At 45.9% G+C, this 22,704-nt stretch overlaps 4 protein-coding genes across 4 annotated transcripts; all 4 read right to left on the reverse strand.

Annotated features, from left to right (window-relative positions):
• Positions 1 to 1,903: 1,903 nt before the first annotated feature.
• Positions 1,904 to 4,652, reverse strand: N7469_000642 (Nitrogen regulatory protein nrfA; the record flags this gene model as incomplete). Its single annotated transcript, XM_056639562.1, has 2 exons — positions 1,904 to 4,121; positions 4,273 to 4,652. 2 exons carry the CDS (start codon positions 4,650 to 4,652, stop codon positions 1,904 to 1,906), a joined length of 2,598 nt encoding a protein of 865 aa, XP_056505319.1.
• Positions 4,653 to 9,829: 5,177 nt separating this feature from the next.
• N7469_000643 (putative C6 finger domain protein) lies at positions 9,830 to 11,142 on the reverse strand (the record flags this gene model as incomplete). The annotated part of the gene is made up of 2 exons (XM_056639563.1): positions 9,830 to 10,449; positions 10,536 to 11,142. The coding sequence occupies 2 exons, from the start codon at positions 11,140 to 11,142 to the stop codon at positions 9,830 to 9,832; spliced, it is 1,227 nt and encodes a 408-aa protein (XP_056505320.1).
• Positions 11,143 to 17,836: 6,694 nt separating this feature from the next.
• Positions 17,837 to 20,485, reverse strand: N7469_000644 (uncharacterized protein; the record flags this gene model as incomplete). Its single annotated transcript, XM_056639564.1, has 1 exon — positions 17,837 to 20,485. One exon carries the CDS (start codon positions 20,483 to 20,485, stop codon positions 17,837 to 17,839), a length of 2,649 nt encoding a protein of 882 aa, XP_056505321.1.
• A 542-nt stretch (positions 20,486 to 21,027) lies between these two features.
• On the reverse strand, positions 21,028 to 21,942 carry N7469_000645 (dienelactone hydrolase family protein; the record flags this gene model as incomplete). The annotated part of the gene is made up of 4 exons (XM_056639565.1): positions 21,028 to 21,635; positions 21,695 to 21,742; positions 21,794 to 21,864; positions 21,914 to 21,942. The coding sequence occupies 4 exons, from the start codon at positions 21,940 to 21,942 to the stop codon at positions 21,028 to 21,030; spliced, it is 756 nt and encodes a 251-aa protein (XP_056505322.1).
• Positions 21,943 to 22,704: the final 762 nt, after the last annotated feature.

Below are 22,704 nucleotides of genomic sequence, written 5' to 3' on the forward strand. Positions count from 1 at the left end.
CTTCATCCTGGAGGATGAAGAGGGTAAGTGGAAAGTAAAGAGAAGAAGATCAGATCTCTACTGGGAAAATCTATATTCATTCTCTTCTCTTACGAAGATAATACTATATTTTAGTATTCCTTTAGATATTTCATCAATATTCAGTATATTTTAATAATAGATATTCAGACTCTGGTAAATTTTGGCGCAGAAATCAACTTCTATCGTGGAAGTCATACTGCAAAACCCACTTCCATCAGATTATACCAGCACAAGATAGCATAGCCCGAACATTGAAATTGATAATCCACCATTTTTTATAGCTGTGAAATATGGACACACTGAATTAGTCGACAAGTTACTCGAATATGATACTGATCCATAGCGGTATACCCCTTCGCCCGTATACCGCGCGGTTGAAGATAATCATCTGGATATAATATCTGTTCTACTGAAAAGGGATGAACGATCCAAGAGATCAGCTTTGAAACTTGCTGTATTACGAAAGAACTATTCTATAATTGAATGTCCTTTTGTACAATACTTTAGATATTTCAGAACATGGACATACTGGTCTATATATTGTAGAAATGAAAGTGGAAAGTATAAGACAGAGACGGTACTGATCGCCCGTGATATGTGTGGAGCTCTGTTCCATCCTCATACAGGAGAATATCCTGATGAATCTGACTTGTCAGAAATAGAGTCCAGAAATTGTAGAATAGGTTCCAGTGGCTCATAATCTCTTACATTCCGCGGTCGTTGAATCCGAGCACATAGACTTCAGAGCGAGGTCGTAGGCAACCGCCGATCAATGCTGTGACCTAGTAAGAATTTAAATATTGATCATGCAGATACGATCTGTAAATCACTATCTGATTGGACGGGGAACTGCTCCTCAACGTAACCCTTAATACTGTATTGTTGTATTTATCGGTTGCAAAACAAAAGCACGAATCATGCGGATGTATAGCAGAGGTGGCGGTCAGAATAAAACAATTAGATTGTGAAGCTATGATTAAGCTGTTGACTAGTAGGACTGGGATATCAGCGATAATCCCAATAGGAATGAGTGGAACATCTCCTGCAGAGGCAAAGTAGGCTGTCTTGCAGTGCGTCTTCGTGCAATATTTGCAAAAATATGGCTGAACAATTTGGTTTTTGATTGTCTTTCGGTTGTTCGAGTCGATATAAGTCTCCTCGATGTATCAGTGATATCATGATGTACCTGAAAATCCCCGATTGGCACTGCGACTGCGACTTCGTATTCAGGGTTGGGAGGAGGTTAGTGTCATGATGTCCTTTGAATACCATTTTGAGAGCGAATCATGCAGCTTTATCTTCGAACCAATCTGGAACAGAGCGAACGAATAATGGACAAGATAGTCATAACAATCATCAAATTGAGGTCTAAGATAAAAGATTTAGAGAAATCACAAACACACCAGGCTTGCATTGCCCAAGTACCATAAGACATAACCAAAGAAAACCAAGAAAGAAAAAAAAGGAATAAAATATCAAAACCAGAAAGATGCGCACTTCTGACCGGACCCGAGACTGCACAAAAGAAACATTGAAAATAAATAAAAAGCAGAACAGGACAATCAGCTCGGGAACCGGACAGACGCGGTTGTATCAATCAAAACACATAGATCATCAAGCAGACGTAACATGAGGACAAAAATGGGGAAGAGATAAAAAGAGGAGAAATAAAAAAGAAGACACGGCTCAAACCAAAAAGATAAATGGGAGTAAGGGAAATTGAGAAAACGTAGGGATCGCAGATGAGGAATGCCAAAGTGGTCCACCAAAAAAAAAGGACATTATTTCGTGTATGGATGAGATTAGAAGATTGGTGGTCCAGCCCCATCACCTCGAGATCTCGATATACCCAGAAAAAAAATAATTAAAATTGAAACCACTTTCACAGACTCATCGTGAGCCATTCCCATTCCTGGCTTGCACCTTGTCCACCTGCAATACTGTGGTTGGCAGGGTTGGCAGCAGCTGGTGGCATGGCTGGAGCAAGTGGCACCACCTTGGAACGACTGGGTGGAGCGCTCGTCTTGGGGCTTTCTTCATTATCTTGATCAATGCCTGTAGGAGCCTTTTCAAGGCGGCGCTGGCGACGAGGAGCCACTTGAACTCCAGCGCGAGCCTGCGCAACACCAGCCGGGGGTCCGGCCTTGGGTGGAGCAGCGGCGATCGGAACAACGCCTGGTTTGGTTGCTGCGCTAGAGCCAGCGACTGCGGGTGGCGATTCAGATGCATTGTTACTTGAGGCGCGCGAGGCAGCCGAGTTGATAGAAGCCTGCTGTATGGAGTTCTTCCGGGAGGTTTTCTTAGACGAACGAGAAGAGCCAACAGCCAAGGTATTGGCACTGCTGCGGTTTCGCTTCTTGATGACATCCGTTTTCAGGGACAATGGACGGACAACACCGTGAAGCTTCAGGAACAGACCACAGGCATTGCATAGTGGCTGACCTTCAGGGTTACGGCGCCAAAGTGGAGTGGTCGACGTGAAGCAGTTCGTGCACGTAGTGGGACCTGCATTGGGGTCTCCATTCTTAGAACCACCGGGACTGGCTGGACGTGATGGTGCAGTGCTGCTAAGACCGGACTCAGGTGGAGTGCTGGGGGATGGATGGTTGGTGGGAGGTCCACTGATCTGTCCATTCATACTCTGCCGAAGTAATTGCTGTGTATTAGGAGTGGATGAGGTTCGGGCAATTTTCTGCTGGCGGTCGCGATTACGCGCATCGCTGACTGAAGCCGCTGAACCATGTCCACGTCCCAAGCTTCCAGCATGCTGCCAGTCCGCGGGACCGTCGATCATGTCGGTCGAGCCAATGGTAACATGCTTGCGATGCTGACCACCAAAGGCTGGCAAGGACTGAACCGATCCGGAGAATCCTGCATCCCATGTTAACCCCGCACCCATGTCGTTAGGGTCGTCCATAGACGAGAAGTCATTGGGCATAGCGATTCCTCCACGCTCAAATGTGTGGGTGTCATCGTCCTCATTGTCTGAATCACCACCGAAACTGAACATATTGCCCGAGGGAGCAGTGGTGGAATATTCGCCACCGCCAAGCACTTGGGAGGGATCGACATGCTGCTGGGGCATCGAAAAACCGGCTGAGTGCATGTTCGATGGACCCGAAATATTAGACTGGTACTCCCCGTTGGTCGAATTAAAAAGATGGCGCGGTTGCAGGGATGCAGACAGGTTAGATGACCGTTGCTGGATATAGTTGGGAACACGGCGATGAGGCTGAGAATCCGCCGTCGGCGCATCATTAAAGAACAAAGATTGCTCTCCTTCGTAGATTGGCTGAGGGGTTGATACGGCGGATTGATAGCCCGATGGTGGCGGAGAAAAGAACTCGGTCGAGTTCAGCGAAGATGCAAGAGGTGTTTGTGCATATAGATTCGAGAACGGGTTACTGGCGTTCATGGGGGAGTCGGATGGAGAGAACGTGAAGTGCTGCTGGTACGGTCCGGCAGAGTTCATCCCGGCCTCCTCGCCTAAGCCAAACGTATCGAGACTGAAGGGGATGCCCGAGGCTGTATGGTGATGCTGATGACGACGTGGACCACCGCCTACAGTGCCGTTTCCAGGCATTGCGAAGGCGGATGGAGGATCCAAAGAATAGTCGGGCAAGCCAGCTGACAGTCCGGAGTGCTGGGCCATCATGGCATTCGAGACTGGCGGAACTTGAGGAGAAGCGTCTGCAGGTCGTTTCCTGCCAGGCACAGCCAGTCCAGCAAAGAACTGTCTTTCATCCACGCTGGTCTTGCGCACTCGACGAGGTACATAACCAAACTCGCTGTTCTTGCGTTGATCCTGCGGAGGGTGAGGAAATGAGGCCGCAACGGCGGAATCGACCATTTGCTGCGGATGATCCTTACGGGACTTGATGGGGATCGACGCCGTAGGAGTCGCCGTGAAGTGGCGGTCAACCGTAGGTTGGGAAGAATAGTCGACGGGCGAATCGAAAGGGACAATAAAGTCATCCAGGTTCATGGGATCGGACGTAGAATCATCCATTTCTCTCTGGGGGTCCCGGTCGGACAATCGTAACTGCGCAATGCCACTGGGGGCGGGGCTATCGTCCTGCTGCTGGTTTGCTTGTGCGGCGCTGCGGGCGAGATAAGTAAATGCGTCCAACCTGGTCTTTCGCACGGAAGGGAGAAGAGCAAAAGAGGGGGGAAAATAAAAGAGCGGGAGAGGGGAGATTATTATTTCTTCGAGAGGAAGAAAAAGGATGAGGAATATGAGGGAGCACATACCGAGCCTGCTGAGCCAACTGTTCTCTCTCTTTTCGTTTTAAACTCATAGCCATCATCCTCCAGGTCAAATTCTCCATGCGCTCCTGGTTGGGAAGCTGAGATTTTGTTCGAGTGTAGAGCCTCCAGATCTGAGCAGCCAAGGGATCTTGTTTCTGCAAATCATCGGGGTTATCGCCACCGCGCGGGGCGCCGGTTTTCCACTCCGGAAAGATGGGGTCTTGCAGGAAATTATCGTTATTGTTGGAAGTAGTCGGACTAAAAGGCGAACTGAGGGAAAGGTCGTCGGACATCATTTGAGAATCCGAGTCGAGGCCGAAGAAAGGCAGACCGGAATGCTGCGGTCGGGCGGCCCCATTCCCACCATGATTCATGCCCTCCATGGAAGCGGGGGACAAGGAGAGAGAGAAAAAAAGGGTAAGATGATATTTAATAGACAGATCAGAGAGGAGGAGGAGGGAGTGGATAGAAAGAATAATGCTGTCGCGAATAAGAAGTTGGAATACGGCGTGAAATGAAATTCCCCCGTACCCGCCGTAGACGAGACCCTTGTCAAGAAGAACAGTGATCGAGTGACGCCAAGCGAGGCGATTGGCAGAATGGCGCAGCCCGCGACCAGGGTCGACAGCAAAAAGTCCAATCGGTCTTGAAAGAGAGTCTTCTATCTGTTATATCCGCCACTTGATAAAAACACACAATATCAATATGGGAAACTGGTTTATATTCGAGTCGTTGGAGGGGGGGGCTAGACCCTCCAGACGCTCATGCCCCGGTAGAAGATGCGACAGAAGTGGTGTGCGCAGAAAAGAGAAGGACGGGTCCAAAGTGACAGCAGAGAGAGTACAATTGAGTCAACCGAGGGACATCAATTGAGAGAGAGGGAGAGAGAGGGAGAGAAAAAGAAGAGAAGAGGAAGACAGAGATGGATGGAAAAGGGAGAGAAGTGAGAGTAAAAAAGAAGAAAGAGTAGAAGTGATAGTTACGGAGGAGTACGGAGGAGTACAAGACTCCAACAGTCCAACTGGGCGAGGTTTCCGCTTTCGTCACAGCGTGACTGTAAATTACAGTCATATCAATACGCATATTACATCCCATACTATATTACATAGTGAACTATGTACTTAAGTAAAATTAATTAATTCGTTAGTTAGCAGTAGAGTATCCGATTTACGGCAGTTATGTGGAAGATCCCACTTGATCATTATACAGAGTAACGCGTATGTACAGAACTACATAGTGCCCTGACTGCAACGAATCGGAGGAAGTGGATTTGAGGCTAAATTATCTCGCCGCTTGGTCTAGGCTTCGGGCCGAGTCCGAAGATATCGACATATTACATAGTTACATATTGCATAGTATAGAAATGAATAGAGTCTCCGGAGTACTTACTATGTCCATACTAGTAACTATGTACTCCATAGATAGGAACTGTTGTTCTGCGTGTATATCAAGAACCGTCATGACTACATACTTAGTGTATGCTGACTGCGCTAACAAGTAGATACCGGTGGAGTTGGTGGGTCTCAAGTCCGAGTCCTAACTCCGTTCTCGATGTGTCTATCCTGTCACTAACTACCAGTAAACAGTACATCCCACAGTACATAGTAGTCTTTTAATGGAGTAGAATAATAAAAGAATAGAATAATATATATAGACTATATGAATATACTACATTGATATACTATATAGTATAATATATAGTATACTAGTGAGTTAGCATGGGATATGAGTATACTGTATACTCAGACTCATATCCTGCTAGGTAATGCGATATCAAATCGGCGGAATCTTCAGTTGATAAGAATGTTCTTCGGTGCTTCCTAGCGGATCCGCAGTCAATTCACTCCCGTTGTTTGGCGGACAACATCACACCGGGTTCCTAGATTACCCGAAAATACCAGCTGAGTACCATTTGGTACGAGTCAGTACACCAAATACACCCAATACACTCAGTGCAGCAAGTCACAGTAAGTACTTTCCAAGTCAGCAGTTAGGGTACTTCATTTCAATACCCTAATACATACCATATCAACTTCCATTGTATTCCAACTCAAAATCTCTTTCCAATTCATAGCCCTTTCTCACACTCATCATCTCATGACCTCTGTATAATACTCTCATGTTGCCATCACTCAGATCGTACAATAGTACCCAGTACAAGATGCACCTCGAATCCTGCCCAATCCAATATCGGCCTGGATATGCCCCACCAACTCCACCATGGGGCATTGTCCAAGATAAGCCCGTGATAAGAGCGAATCCAACTGCTAATTAGCCGTGGTCATCCTGATAGGCGCGATGATCTTCCATTTCAGTCCAACCGGCTTGCATCTTATCAATGTGGGGGGGGTTCCCAAGTCATCGTGGGAGACCACAACCGGTAATCCGTACATAGTAGTCCGCGGCCAATTTGATACACCACTTTCTCTGATACCGGTTGTTTTGTCCGCTGAATATCATCTTCTCCTGGCTGGTTGTTTCCCCTCCTCTTACTGTACGGTAGCCCCCTGCTCCAGGTGTGGGCCGTCGTGTGCCTTTCGTACTTGTGTCGACAGGATGTTCTGGTGTTGCATGGTGGAAGACTGACAGGGGGGGTGGCTTCGGAACGGGACAGAAGAGGGGGACTCTCATCTCCTAGAGGACACATACCACTTTTTTTTTCCATCGGCTTCTGCGGTTATTAGTGAATATATGGGTTGTCAAGAGATGAAAAAGAGATGACAGGTTCCATATGAGAAATGGATTATCCTCTCCTGAATTTCTCTCGCCACTGCACATAGTTATGTATCACCCACACAAAGCCTGTACTGAGTGTCCTTCCCCATTGGCAGTTAACAGTCCAGCCCAACACCGAGTCTTTGCCTCCTGATAAATAGGAGTACTATTCAACTCTCGCCTCTCCTCTCCTTGAATAAATCATGAGAATGTATCAGATCACCTAGGCAGCCTCGAGAAGTACATTGGAAACCCTAACATGGTATGCCTCCTGGGGAACCGCCCTTTATATGTATGCTTCGGCCGTGCGTTTATCACCCAAAGGCGTTTTGATAAGGTGTGACTCTGCCCAAACAGCAGTGCGAGGCCGACGGTTGGTAGATCCGACGTGTCCTCACAGCCAAGATAAGTTCCCACATTGCATATCTCAGATAACACTCGTAGTTGTCCAGGGTTGGAGTGTTAGTGTTACAGGGTCCAGGGATGATCAATCCTTCACCGACAAATCCCCGTCCCCTTTCAAACTTTCTCCTTGTCAGTCCTCATGAAAAGTGGAAGGATCGTTATCTTTTGACGTGTCCAGAATCTCCATAATCCTAACATTGACAACTCTTCACGATTGAACAAAAAGAAAGACACGTACTCACCGGAATGCCTCCCGATATCATCGACGGAAGGATTCATCCCTTGATAGGCAGCCTCATTCCAAGAGGATAGGCTGTCATTACTACTGTGGCATCGCCTATCTCCAGGTTTCAACCCCAGGATTGTGCCCCGACGGATCCCCCGGGTGATCCACACTGCTTCGCGGCTCAGGCCTTATCTCTCTTGAAGCAGTTCAAGTGATTTGGTAGGTGATGCAGATACGATAATGAAGGCCCAAACTTAGTATTATCGATATTGATAGATTTCGGTGTGTCGTATTGTTTGAACGAAGTTATCATCGGATCTAAGATATTGAAGCAAGGATTGCAGAAGATATGATAAAGAGTGAATATGACGCCATTCACAAGTTCAGCAAATAAGCGTGATGAATATCTCCTCGGAGGTAAACAATTACTTTGTCGCGGGCTTCTTAATGGTTTCTCATAGGTCGATAGATAGTCCCCTATTCCCTATCATGTTGTCACATTCGCTTTTACATAGTAGATACTTGCACTGCGTTCTCAATGCATTTTATAGTAATCTTTCGTAGGATCTCATCGAACTTATCTACCAAGATAGATATCTACGGAGTACAGAGATTTAATTCACGACGGAAAGAAACTGAACATTTAGAGTACTGTGTCCCGGCACTCCCCGATCTCCTTTCTACGTGATTATCAACTTGAAGTCTGTGTCGATAGATATACATACAGCGATTCGATCGGCAGGTATACACCTTCTCCCGTTCACTAAAATCCTTACTGGCGCTATTCAAGATTGATTTTTTCTTTTCCCGAGGCTGGATACATAATATTCGAAAGACTAAAAAGGAAAGACAGGAAAGACAGGAAAGACAGGAGAGAAAGGAGAGAAAGGAGAGAAAGGAGAGAAAGGAGAGAAAGGCGCAGCACACGCCCAATGCCCGATTCTACCACTGGGCATGAACAGGTGACGAAAGCGATCAGCCCCGAAGTTGACCCAGAATCTTACCCTGTCCCCCGGAGAAATATCTCAAATCAGTATTGATGGGCTGTAATCGTCATTGTAAACTGTCCCCTTTATTTGTTGATATGGAGTATGAGATCATAAGAACCGTGCTGAAGACAGCTATCCCTATTGAGGATGGCACCGAGGGCTACGGAGTACTCGGTGCAACATTTGTCTCAGTGTGGCAGTGTTCTTATCTGCAATTAAGTTTATATCCAGCTCCACTTAAATTGGAGATTAGATTCAGAGGGACTTTGATGCACTGGGTCACTATTCCGTTCTCCACGGAGTTTACGGAGTCCTAAGTACTATTGGAGATATACTCTATCATCATCAAGTAGATAAATTTAAAGTAAACACGAAGATCCAGATCCATGAAGAGAATGATAATATATACAATGATGCAATCCCAATCGAGCTCAATCAATAATGTCGTAACATGGCTGTCTCCATTGGAGTGGCTCATAACGGCGTCTTCGGTCTCCGTATCAGCCTTGATGGAATCTGTAGAACTCCAACCATCTTACCGAATGGTAAATGATATTCCATAGCTAACGAAGAACCATGGAGAGGGCGATTCCAGAGACATGCAGATAGAAGATAAGAAATAGAACAGGTCAGAAAAAGAAAGTCTATATGGTGCCCGAAACAAGATTTCCCATGAGACCAGGTGAGGAATGATCACGGGTGAAAAGTGAGAGGTGAAAAAGTAAAATATAAAATGCAAAAAAAAAGAAATCCTCCGGTGCAAATGGGATGAGAAAAGAAACCCGTTAGATAAAGATTGGGCCATGCCATGTGTAATAAATATAGAAAATGCCACCCGAAAACCCTTGCGCCCGCTAATGACTAGCTGCGAAAGCAGATCCGCCACGGTGTATGAGGATAAGGCGAAGAAAATGATAAAAGAAATGGTTGAAAAGGTGGGAAAAGAAGATTGTTGTGAAGATGAAAAGAAAAAAAAAGGCAAATATATCCCACGGGGTATTAGAAATCAAGAAAAAGCCGTCTAGGAATGGTGAAACGTAAATAGAAGACCGGGCCCGAAGAGAAGGAGATTGAGTAGAGAGGGAAAAAAAGGTGAAATTGACCAGCTTTTTTAGGACTCTCTAAAGACTTCCGGAGGATATTTGAATGTGATGAATGGTTGAGAGGGAGCAAATCTCGGATTTCAAACACATGGTGCTTTATAAAATCCAAGATTCGACTCGTGTTAGGGACCTGATCGACCTGGTGGATGTCCCATTGGTGGATTAGGGTAAGGTGGTTGTTGAACCGCTTCGCCGCTATACATTGGGTATGGAACGACGTTCATTCCGGGGTTCATGGCGTTCATTGGCCACTGAGGATATCCCATGCCTGCTTGCGGAGGGTAAGAAACTGCGCCTGGACCGGCTTGCAATTCAGGATTGGATCCGGTAGGGTGCGCTGGAGTTGTCATTCTCCGCTTCAAATCTGGAGGTATCTGTTGCTGTTGGGGAAATTGGGTTGGGTATGAGGAACTCATGTCTGCTTGACCGGGATAACTCATTGTTCGTGATGGTTGTTGTGGAGGGACTGGCCAAACTGAGCCATCAGGTTGCATAGTGTATGTTGGAGTAGATGGGTTCATGGATTGCGCTTGACCGGCCATTGGTGATGTTGGTGGTAAACCTGAAGCTGCAGGCATAGCATTGGGATTCCATACACCAGGTGTGAGATTCATCATTTGCCCTTTATTGGCTGCCATTGTGGCCATCAACTGCGGGTCTGATATTGTTGTGAATTCATCCCAGGGTAATCCTGTTTCCATTGTTGGGTGTCCTGGATATTCGCCGGTAGCCATTGTTGGATCTAGATCAAATTGTCAGTTACAATATAAAACCAGGGACTTAATACGCGCAATTTGAAATTATTGCGCAATTAATAACTCCACCTACCAGGTTGAAATCCGGACATTGGTGTCGCGGGGAATCCACCAGTATTGAAGCCCGTCATATCCTGTCCAGACGAAGCACTCAATGAAATTGGCGAATATGGGTAAAACGCATCAACAGACTCCGGGTTCAAATTAGATGGAGAAGACGAAATTGGTGTTGTCACTGGACGTTCCCCCGGTTGCGACCCCAATCGTGAATTTGGGCGCGATTTCTTCTCAATTGGTGGTTGTTGATCAACTGGGAAGAATTGACATTCTTTGCGCAGTCGTATACAATTCTCACATCGACCTTGCGTATCATCCGCTGCGACTAGACATCGAATCTTGCGACGACGACAATGCACTATAAAGGATGATAATGTATGAGCATGATGATGCACAGAAATGGCGTGCTTAGATATAGGGAAATTCGCATCGCATTTCTCGTATCCGTCGAAAGATAGGTAGAACATGCGCGCAAGAAAACAATAGAAGTAAACAAAGACACAGGATGGAGACTGACCACATGCGACAGACGTTCGATGATACCCCAACTTGTTTCGTTTCTTATCACCATCCATGGCTCCAGAATTCGGTGTTGATGCCATTGCCTCGACGACTGCGGGCATAGCTCCCACGAGCGAAAGCGTAAGATATCACCACCACTTTAACTCGATGCGCATTAAACGCGCGCTCGAGAAGGTAATGAAAATTGAAGATGAGTGAGCGGGACGAAAAAGGTGGGCCATACAGGCCTCTCTGACACACGACGGGAGGAAAGAAGTTGGGGATAGTCGAGGATGGAGGAATAGAAAGATGCGCCGGATTAACCCCCTCTCCAATTATCTTGAATATTACCCCAAGATCCACCGGAAAGTCAAAAGCGACAATGTCTTAATTATTGAGTGTTTCAGATGTTTGTCGTTGTGTATCGCAATGAGCGACAGGGAGTGGACTGAAGAAGGGGGGGAGAAGTCAAGAAGTACACCGTTGGACGATGAGATGAGGGGGGGGTGGACTCCGCCGTGTTTCGAGAGTAAAAGGCGTTGACGATGGAAAATAGTGGTCGAGGATAAATTGAATTGGCCCGTAAAATCCCCGTTGATACCGTAGTACTCTCAAAAATTAATCAATGGGTAATTATAGAGTATATAATTGGGGAAATGGTCATTGAGAGAGGAAGAGGTTGGTTAGGGTCTAGATTGGCGCGTGTGATGGTTGAAGATCGAACAGTTTCAAACGAGAACAATAACCCAGAAGAAGATTAGTAAGGGCTTTAAAAAAATAAGAATAATAAAAAAAGGATATAAAATGAAAATCAGATGATATCAAGAGCCAAAGGAGTGAACGAAGTGGATGGGCAAGCGGAAAAAAAAGGTAAAAAAGAAAAGAGAAAAAAAAAGGTGGAATGGAAAGGATGCCCTATAGTAGAGAGAGTCGAAGAAGAAGAAGAAGAAGAACAAGAAGAAGCTAATCGCGGGGTGAAACGCCTCCAAAAGGCTGGTTGTGTTTTTTGTTTTATTTTATCTTATTTTTTTAAATTATTTTCTATTATTTTCTTTTTGGGAAGACGAGGGGGGGGGGAGTACATTGCTGTTCAAAGAAATATAAAATGATTTTTTTATTCTCAAAAGGAGAAAAAAAAAGGAAAAATGAAAGAGGGAAAAAAAAAGAAATAATAAAAAATTGAAAAAAAAAAAGATTCCACAGTTCTATTCCACTCAGACGTGGAACAGCCTCTGCATCAGACCGACACTAAGACGAAGAGGGATGTATCGACTTGGCCCAATTCAACTACAGGTCATGGAGCGATGATCTCAGGGGAACGTTTGATGACGCTTCATGTGGTTTACTCCGGAGATGTGAATAGTACATTGACTATAGAAAAGTAGTGTATAAAAGGGGGAATTCAAGTAGTATACGCATGTATCATTTTATTTCCATGAATGCTATTTTTAATATCAACCACTGTACTATGTAGACTATACATAGAATAGATTAAATGACTGCATTGTTTCATGTTTCTACTACAATTTGAAGTGAAACTCCAGATGATGAACATTAGCTGCAACGAATAATGCCATGGCCCGATTAGGTAAACCCCAGTAGCCCCTGATTGCGTACGATAGACCCCCAGGGCTGGTTCATGGCAAATGAGGCGAGAAGGAACCATGGTCTGGGAGCCCTGACACAGTGGGGGGGAAGAGTGGATGCATTTGTGGTCAAAGAGACCTTTCCCTTTTTCTCTTTTTTTTTTTTATTCTGCCAGAACAAACTCTAGCTGGATTTTATGCACCTGTCAATCCTTGATGAACTGGGGAATATTTCCATCAAAGTCCCCGGTTGATTGGCGAAGCGAGCTTAGGTCGGCTCTTCGAACCAATGAGATTGCTATTTAAGGGGACCCTCTTCTTTCAAAGAACCTTCTCTCTCTGGTTATTTCCGGAGGTGATCACACGCTAAACTAGAACCTTGGTGGCTTCGAGAAGACAGTTTATCGGTAAACCGGTCTATGCAACACATATTATGACATAGTACACTAGAAGCAGATGTTTTTTGATTCTCATGTGTAGGCAAACCTCCATCAATCCCCGATGAATTGCGTGTATTTAAGATCCTCTGGTACATCGGAGTCCGCCGTGGAGAAAAATTCAAACGGAAAATCCACCATAGCCGAACCAAGAGATGTGATGCTAAAAACAGATTCAGGGTCCACGGCTGATGTTGTATCAGCTCCAAGCCCAGCACGCAATGGATCAGATCGTTTAATTGAGCCTACGTGGTCCTTGTTTTCTCGAATACTACTGGGCTACTGTATGTATGTAAAATGATTAAATTTCTCAGTGATAATGGATACTCCGTCCTCCGTACTGTGCAGTTGTAGGGTTTGCGTAGAAAGGAGATTACCTTCCACTCTTCTTCCCATTTGGCAAAGTCTAGCCTATGCTAACCCCTTTTTCGACGGAGCTTCTTTTCGTTTTCGAAACTTTGAACCGGAGGTGTACTCTTGTAGCTTAATTTCTTTAGTGGATGTCGATGACATCGCCCTCCGTTGGAGAACAAGGTTCGAACTCGTGTATGTAGTTACTCCATAATCCTGTACATACATAGTACAAGAGTACATTTCTGATCTGTCCCCCTCCACGCATCAACTTCCAACTACGGAATACAGTATACACTTGAGGTAAGTCTTTTGCCAACAGCTTCTCCAATTTAATCGCCAATAAGGAAAGTTCGCTACTGCACCTTGCACTGTAGAAGAATATCCGCATACGGAGTCCTGTACCCGCAAGAGTTACGCGGAACCTCCATCGGCCCCCGGTTGTACCTTGGATTGACGGGCTCCAGTCAGTCAATCAGGTAAATCCTAATATCGAATCTACGTACAGTACTGTCCATAGTACAGTAGACGGAGTCCTCACACAGCTAGTCTCCCTTCTACAGTCGTATTATGTACGGAGCACCGTAGAAAGTACTCCGTAGTCTGACATGAAATTCGGAGTATTTTCATAAGGAGCAGTCTAGAGCGCATTCTCAATTGATTTAGTTCGCTTTAGTTCATGGAGGGAATCGAGTATGAAGTCACAATGGGAAACATTTACACTTCGTAGACTACGCCCAAGTTGGAGATCTTTCCGAACGCCTCAAAGGAAGTCATTGGCCACTACTTTCACGCATCAAATTCACTCGCAATGCAGAGAGAGGGGGGGGGGCAACTTGGAGCAACAGATGCAGGAAACGATCGAGTCTGAGTCTGTAACAAGGTCCCACATTGGTGGGTCTAGTGCTTCAAGGTTTAATTAAGGATCGTCACAACGTGGTAGCGTGTTACAGAATTGACCCTTGGCACCCGTCGGAAGAAGGAAAAGGTGTTCCACGATCGTCGTTCTTTTTGGGTTCTTCGAAGCCTCAAGCGAGCTTCCATTTTCCATGGAGCTGACACGAGGAAAGCTGCCTCGGAAGGAAAAGGAAGATTCTACGATCCGACTATCACTGGTACCTCGTTACTACAAAGTACTGTACATACCATACTACTGGGCAGTCCTGTATCTCGTGGAAAGGGGCTAATGATCTGCGATGGAGTCAACCGAAGAAGGGATAAAGTGTGGCAAAGCCTTGCTGTCAGTTCCTCAAATCATAACCCAAAGAGTAAAGAAAAAAAAAGGAAAAAGGGGTGGACATCGGCGAAGTTCCATCTGTCTGTCTCTACTCCGTATAGTCAGAGTAGTATTGTCTACATGCTGTCCAGTGTACTGTACTAGCCCTGGTTGCAGGACAAAGTTGAATCAACAGCCTCTTCGACGAGTTGATCTGCGCCGGTAGTACTATTCAGATGATGATCATGTTATGGTAAATAATTGTTTGGCCTTGGGGTTGATTACATCTGCACTCCATTCTCGTGTATGTCCACCTAGTATATCCTAACTATACATTGTGTGTACAAACGTACTTAGGGTTGAATCCATCAGCTTATGCTTTTTCCTCTCCCACCGCCCTTTGGGAGTCTGTGAGAAGCCCCGCATGGCCACGTTGTAGGTGCACGATCGACAATAACCTGAAGCCAGAAGTCCTGAGATGATTGGTTCTTACGAGGGGCAAATGTCCCAAGAGGTTGGGGTGCATTTGCAGGTGCATGTTGACGCGAGATCTGGCGTGGGACCTTTCCGGTACATCTCCGTATGATGCAAGTACATAGTACTGTAGAATATACTACACTACATACTAGTCAGTCTGTAACTATAGGAAATTGAGTTAGTACAGATAAGTCAAATAGAAAGAATGAATACTAACCACATAGTACATACTGTTGACAGGCAAATGGATACGATTCGGCCTCGGTTGAAACGTGGATCGATTAATGAAACAGGGTCCAGGGCTGAGTCAGATCGCTGGGAGAATCTGAGACAATTCGATAGACTCTACTTTAACTATTGCAGGTATCTCCGTGGCATGGGGACATCTATCCATGTAAAAGTAAGTACCTGCTGAGGAAAATTGGAAGATCAAGATTAAGCATTTCAGTATTCTGTAGGACTCTGGATTAGAGCAATACTGTATATTATGATTCATAGATATACTTGATAGCATCCTTATTAACTACTATGGAGTATTAGGAGTATGTAGTACTTCAACAGATGAATTCTCTTCCACCCAACGAAACGTTTTACCAGGAGATTAGTCGAAGTGGATGGTATTACACCCAAAGATAAAGGCAATCATATCATAAAAATGCAAACTGTAGAATCATCTACTCCGTATACAGAAAATATCTCCGTCCATGGCTGACGTCGACATCTTTGACCCTCTCACTAAACCAGAAATGGTTTAGTAACACTCGCTGTCTGCCCATTTCAACTGCCGGGCGCGGTATTTCTTCTTTTGTATAAGGCCTCCATTTCAACATGGTCTTGTTTTCCCACCAGAAAGTCTCACCTGCCCATCTTTTTCAAGGATCCTTCGGGGTTGGTACTACTTTTAGAGATGAATGTCCGGTGTCTCTTATCCTTGTCCACTGCATAGAACGGACAACTTCCTATAGACTTTTGAGATGTTAATGTCTCTGAACCAAATGCCATTCGTGGGGGTAAATTTCGGATGCTGTTCGGAAGTCCAGATGTTCAACTACATCGGATGCCACGAGACGAGATGTATTGTAGTGTAGTTCCACTAGCGGAGTATACATAAGACATGACCAATGTACATAGTATGTACATCGGAGTAGTCAATATCAGATGATGAAGTATAGTATTCTTACAAAGTATATCAAACAAAACCACTTTCAACAATATCCCACCGTTCATAGAACTTGCTATGTATACTCCGTGCATACTTACCACTAATAGTCTAGTCTACTAAGTCCAATTCTCACACTCTAATTTCCAACTCGCATCTATACGCCCTCTACGGAAAAATACAAGTACATCTACAGTAGTTCAGATCTCCGGCTATTCCGATCGTAGTGGACCCTAATTCCAAAACCCTCACTGGTCCCTATTCGTGGGTCCAACGGGGAATCCGGCGTTTCACCATCTTCGGGCCCTTGTCCCTTTTCAGTCTTTTCGTGTAAACTTGCTACTCGCACTTACGCGTCCTCCTCCCCCCCCCCCTCAAAGGAAGAAAAATTTTCCTCTGGGTCTTGCACTGCCCTATGCGTGGAGCCTACTTATGAGCGTCTGTTGTGGAGGGGGCTTCTTTTTTCCTTGTGATGTTTGATTCGTTTATCTTCTGATATTATCTGTGGGAGTTATGTATGTAGAGTATATGTACAGTACGGAGAAGCGCCAGTGCACGATACGGGTGTTCTGGAACTTCGGTTATTTGGAAATTTTCTTCCTTTCGGGTGTTGCGCGCGTTTAGGAGTACTATGTACAACATAGGGAAACTTCCACACAAGAGAAAGAATCCTTGGACTTTTGGTTCTGTAGACAAAGATTTATGTCCGACTGGTCCGGGTAAAAAAGTGTGGATGACCTCAAAAAATAGGGGGGGTCTCCCGGCGAAATGCCGAAGGTTCCCCACGAACTCAAAACGGGCAAAGAGCCAAGACTGTTGATTGTTGATAATGCATTGCTGCTATGGCACATGTACTGTGAAACTGCTCCAGCTGTATACAACTCTCCATTTTGCCACCGAGTGAGGCCTTTTTTTGCCTTTCAAGCAGTCATCTGGAAGTGATCGTCGTTGGGGAGGGGATGTGGAGGGGAGATCATACTTTGTCCACACTTGTACTGTACTGTAGAGAGGAGATGAATGAGAGTGGAATGGAAGGGAGCAAGTTGATGGCTATGTACAGTACTGTATTCCGTACTGTACTGTACATATCAATGTCCCGAGGGGCAGGCGAAGAATGATGGAGTGATCGCTGGAATGCTCACTCCCCAACTCGCACCACAACTTGAACATCCACAGCTTTCGCCTCTCGTACACAACATGCCACGCATGTTCGCCCCGCCCGTCCGATGAGCGCATGGCTGCCAATTGAAGCGCACCAGGCTCGCACAAAAGTTTCCTTTGTTCGATCTCCGCGAGCATCAATGACGAGCACTTCCTTGTCGGTGCTACTGGTGTCGGTGTCGGTGTTAGACCCTGCGCCTTGCGGACCCTTGTGATTGGGGAGAGCATCCAGTGGCACATGTTTGTACACGAAAGACCGGTGTAAGGGATGCCCGGGGAGACGTATATACTTTCCCCATGGTGAATATGGCTCTTGGCCGTTATCAGCCGCAGCTCCCTCCTCCAATAAGTGGCCGTGCTGCTGCTTCTGCTGCTGTTGGCGTGACGCGAATCCTAATGGTGGACGACATGCATGCGCTGATATAAATCTTACATTATGTTTGAGTGGAAAAGATACTGCAGTCGAGGCCTTGTGTCCTCCTTTTCTTCTCCATGCAAGGTAAAAGAAAGCGATGTATCGTCACTGGTTGTGATGCCTCGTTTGATCAAAGTGCTGACTGACAAGGTTAATGCACCCAAGCTGACGGTAGATGTCGCCGGCGTTGGCAGGTCAGTCGGTAAAGTAAATGCATCGGCTGTGATATCTCCTATCCCCAAAGGTGTAGATTCCGCCGCAAGTTTTCCTCCTTGCTTGATTCTTGGTTTTCCCGACCGCTCAAATGCCTCTTTGACTGTCACTTCAAACCATCCTTCTTCAAAAGTTTCCAGTGTAGTCGCATCTCGGGGAAGTATATTCGCTCCAACCCATCCCATACTTGTCGAAGCACCTTCTAGACTGGAAAGTACACGTCCAACAATGCATGCTTTACTCCACCAACTGCGTCCTGCGTAAGCGAAGCCACCATATAGATTGGCTTTCGTGCCAAGTTGCTGCACCGCCTTCGTATCGTTTTCCAGTAAAGTTCCAATCAATATGTGACAAATAGATTCCCCGGGAATCACGAATCCGGATAGCCAGCTTCGTGATATCCAGCCAAGTGGCTCTTGGTCGTGGATGTCGCCATCTTCCGCGCATGTACTGTGAAGCTGAACGCATCGACGGGATGCACTATAGGAGTACATCTCGTTCTTGGTCAATCGTGTTGCCAATGGCTCGCGAGATGAATTTTCTTTGCGAGCGTTGATGGTGTTTGGCCGAGTCAAGAATAAATGGTCTTTGTTCTGCAACTTCTTTTCAAAAGTAGATCGAAGTGCGTCTATGTCTGGCCATCCGATATTCTCGGCAAAGTTATATAGCCCTTCGAGTTGCTGTCGGGTATGAGGCGAGCTTATATGACAATCCCAGGCGGATTTCAAGTCGGATGGTTCTGTTGAAGATGATATGTGTCGACCAAGTGACTGGAATAGAGAGAACCCGCGCGACTTAATGGGTGATGTTGCGCTAGATTCTTGATTCGGAGGTGTAGCGGTTGGTGATGGTGATGGCGATGGCGATGGCGATGGGCCAGCGATTTCGAGATTGTCAAGAAAACGACGTACAACGATGAGATCCCAGTTGACCTTCCCCTCTCGCAACTTATCAAAATGATACATCTCTTGAGCGGTCATATGGTCGCCTTGGGGGTCATGCAGCATACCGATTCTCACAAAAGCATCTAGGCGGAATAGCAGTTCGGCTGCAAGAAGCAATTGAACAAGCAACCACTTTCTCTCCATGCCATCATTTATCCATGAACCTTTGGATGTCCTCGAGGTCGCTCCATTGCATTCGTTAAGATTAATGAATTGACCATCTCCATGAGGTGGCGTTTCCCACAGCAATTGACCAGCTCGGAAACGCCATTCGGGCACACTAAAATCTACCCAAGCCCCCGGTGTAGCTAACACAGTAGTTAACGTTTTAATTTGAGACTTAAGGCTCTGCGGATGTGCTGGCATCACGTCCGCGAGCGGCGGGCGTGGGTAGAGAAATTGTGAATGCAAGATGTTATGTTGTTCGTGGGCCGATTCGTAGTCGAGCAAGGTCACCGCTGAACCGTCTCGTAAAATACCAAGCCGTATTTGTCGCAGGTATTCAAGTCGTTTGATCAAGGATCGTATATTGATATCGCGCACTCCAATTCGTTTCCAGGCATTGGGGCCATCTCGGATTAATTGCCGTCTATCATAGACAGCACCGCTCAGACATTGCGAGTATGGCTTGTCGTAATTCACCATCAAGTCAAATGCCTCAGTTGCCGGTAAAGATGAGACGCGTTTCAAATCAGGTGCCTCTTGAGGTTCTTTCGGCCCTGTATAACATTTTGCATCCGCCAGAGGAAACTCGAGGAAATGGCGAAACCCGACGGTCCCGGGTTCTCTGCCATTATTCCCGAGCATGTTGGGAACTTCGAATATACCGACATCAAATGTGGCTCGTTTATAAGCGTCACTTTTCCCCCAATCTTCGATTGGAGTTGGAACACCGCCTCTCACCCGCCAGTCGTCCGGTACCGGGAGATGCGCATGAAGAGTGCACAGTGTGAATGCGGGATGAGAAAGGGGTTTGCGATCCAGCATGCGTTGAATAGACGGATTATGTTCATCCCATGGGAAAATCACTTGCGGGTACCATCTTTTATGCTTCCCACGTTCCAACAAGAAATGTGGTGCCCCGGAAAACATCGCCTTGATCTCTTTCTTGGTAAGAATATTCTCAGAAGCAGGGCAGTCATCGGCATTCTCTTTAGGCTTGCTGGCCATGTCTAGTCGGTACTCTAGATAGTCTTGTATATTCCCTGGTTGCTTTGGCTCGGGGTGCATCGCAGACTCTGGTGCTCCTAGAGTCCCTAGAGTGGAATCTCCGCTCCGGCGAGATTCATCCCGACTTTTTCGCCTGGATGAGTCTAGATTCAACGAGCTATCGCTTCTTCTGCGAAATATACCATGGAAGATGCTATGGTTTGAATCACTTGAGTGAGATCCTGAAGGTGGATGTTCCGCAAGCTCTTGTTGTTGTTGCTGTTGCGGTAGCTGCTGCTCTCCAGCGAGGTGCTCATCGGCCAACGATTGAGAGCGACGTCGCCCGAAGAGAGGCATTATGAATGTTCCAGGATCATGGCAAGAGTTTACTGTCCAGTAATAGTGTCAAATATATGCAGAATGGAAATTGAATGGAAATGACTTTTCTTCTCGAGGGGAGTTGAAGTAGTCAAGTTTGCAAGGCGGAAGGGCCCCACTGATCTTCGGCAATCGGCGGAACGGCACAACGGCAGTTTTCATTGAGACAATTACAATTACAGTTGCAGTTGCAGTTACAGTTATTAGTTGGTGAATATGAATGTATTATATGGTAACTAGTATAAAGATATAAGTATGATCTATAGCATGTCATCAATGTGGATGCTATATGGCACATTCATCAGTCACAGCCGGAAATTTAGTATGATCGCATATACATATATAGGAAGATGGTATATACAATGGTTGATCTACATTGACTCTGAAATCATTACTACTCAGTATTAGGACACAACGAATTCAGCATTCATTCATTCATTAAATTGCAGTACTCAGGTGGACGATCGGCAATTTCTCATCGTATCCATCCCAGCTACCGAACAATTGAGTTGCGTTCATTTTTAAGCGTGCTGGTGGAAGAAATCCAGCACGGTCTTGTAACCACGCTCATACTCCTTGACAACCTCGGGGTCTTCCAGGTTCGAACGAGCGGCCATCCAGCCATGAATCTGTGTCGGGAATGTCTCGACATGGTTGGGAACGGTGAGATTAGCCTTGAAGGCACTGACATCATTGGCTGGTTCGTCCTTGGAGGCCAGGCACGCGAAAGGCACGTTGATGGTTTTGGCGTCGTTGGGGTCGACCATGGCAGGGTGAGCTTGGGCGGCGGCCTTGAAGATCTTGTTGTCAGCGCCCGCGGAGAGAGCGGCGATCTTTCCACCCCAGCAGAAACCCAGGATGGACCAGGATTGGAATGCACCGCCTGGGGCAGACTGGTTGGCCTGCTTCACGATCTCAGGGATCTTTGAGAGAGTCTTGGGCGGGGCGGCTTGGGTGGAGAAGAAGTTGCCGAGCTTCTCCTTGTGCTCATCGGTGGTCGGGGGATACCAGGAGATATCGGCGGGGCTGCCTTCAAAGAAATCAGGCATGAAGACGCGGTATTTCTGGTCGTTGGAGGTAGCGAGGATATCGGCGCCTTGAATGGTTTGGTCGAAGAAACCGAAGATGTCTTAAGGAAGTCAGCCGTTGATCAAGGCGGTCGATTCTATGAATGACTGCTATACTCACCGTAGACGACGAGGATGGCTTTGGTGGCCGTCTCAGGGCCAGTAACGTCTGAATGAGTTAGTTTGGTTGAACTGAACATGGGATTGATATGAAACGTACAGGTCTTCAAGCCATTGATAGTTTGGTAGCTTCCCTTGGCGGAGTAGCCCTTAGCCACGACAGGAGGGATACTGGAGCCACATTAGTAGGATGATAGTAAGGGTGGAGGTGTGGACGGACGAGCAGCAGGCCTTGCTAATTCCAGACATGGTGATGCGGTAGTGAACTGGGTATCAATTGAAGTCGAGAAGTGAAAGAAGTTGAAAGAAGAGAAGAAACGAAGGGAAGAGAAAAGGACGAGTTAAACGGAGACCCCGCGATGACATCATCCGAGCAATATTCGGCTATTTGAAGATGCGACAATTCTTTATCATTAATCATTTTATTATTGATGATTTTATTCAAATGAAGTAATGATCAACGAAGAATGAATGAATGAAGGGAATATCAAGAGATATCTACAATTGTAAAGAGTGTACTCTGGTTCAGGAGTTGACTGTTGACCCCGACTTGAGCTATAGCTATGGAATATATATTAATATGATACCACCTAGAACATAAAGTAGGTACTCAAAAGGTTTTACCACCACTAGTAATCGATTAGCAATGTGACTGGAGACTTTTAAAATAAGCTTAACAATACCGAGGTGGACATGTGCGACATTTTTTAAGTAGCATGTACTAGTAAGTAACTATGTTTATAGATACACTGCGTTAGACTGCGCCGCGGTTTTGGTTAGGTCTTAGTTTAACCGCAAACACCGCAGCTAGTGCCGCAGTCTACCTAGACCAAGGTAGCTATAAGTGGATGTATAGTATATATCCACTATATCTACCATTCGTACTAGAAGTACTAGTAGTGTACATGAGAACTAAAGAAAGTAACTAAAACTCCGATGCAAATTGACTTGTAGATATATATACTGCGTGACTGTACCACAACGAGGTGTATCATTGAGGTTTTCTTTGTA

This window comes from Penicillium citrinum (assembly GCF_028827155.1).
Source record: "Penicillium citrinum strain IBT 23319 chromosome Unknown utg000001l:1.0-4955037.0:1.0-4956770.0, whole genome shotgun sequence".
NCBI classification, from domain to species: Eukaryota; Fungi; Ascomycota; class Eurotiomycetes; order Eurotiales; family Aspergillaceae; genus Penicillium; species Penicillium citrinum.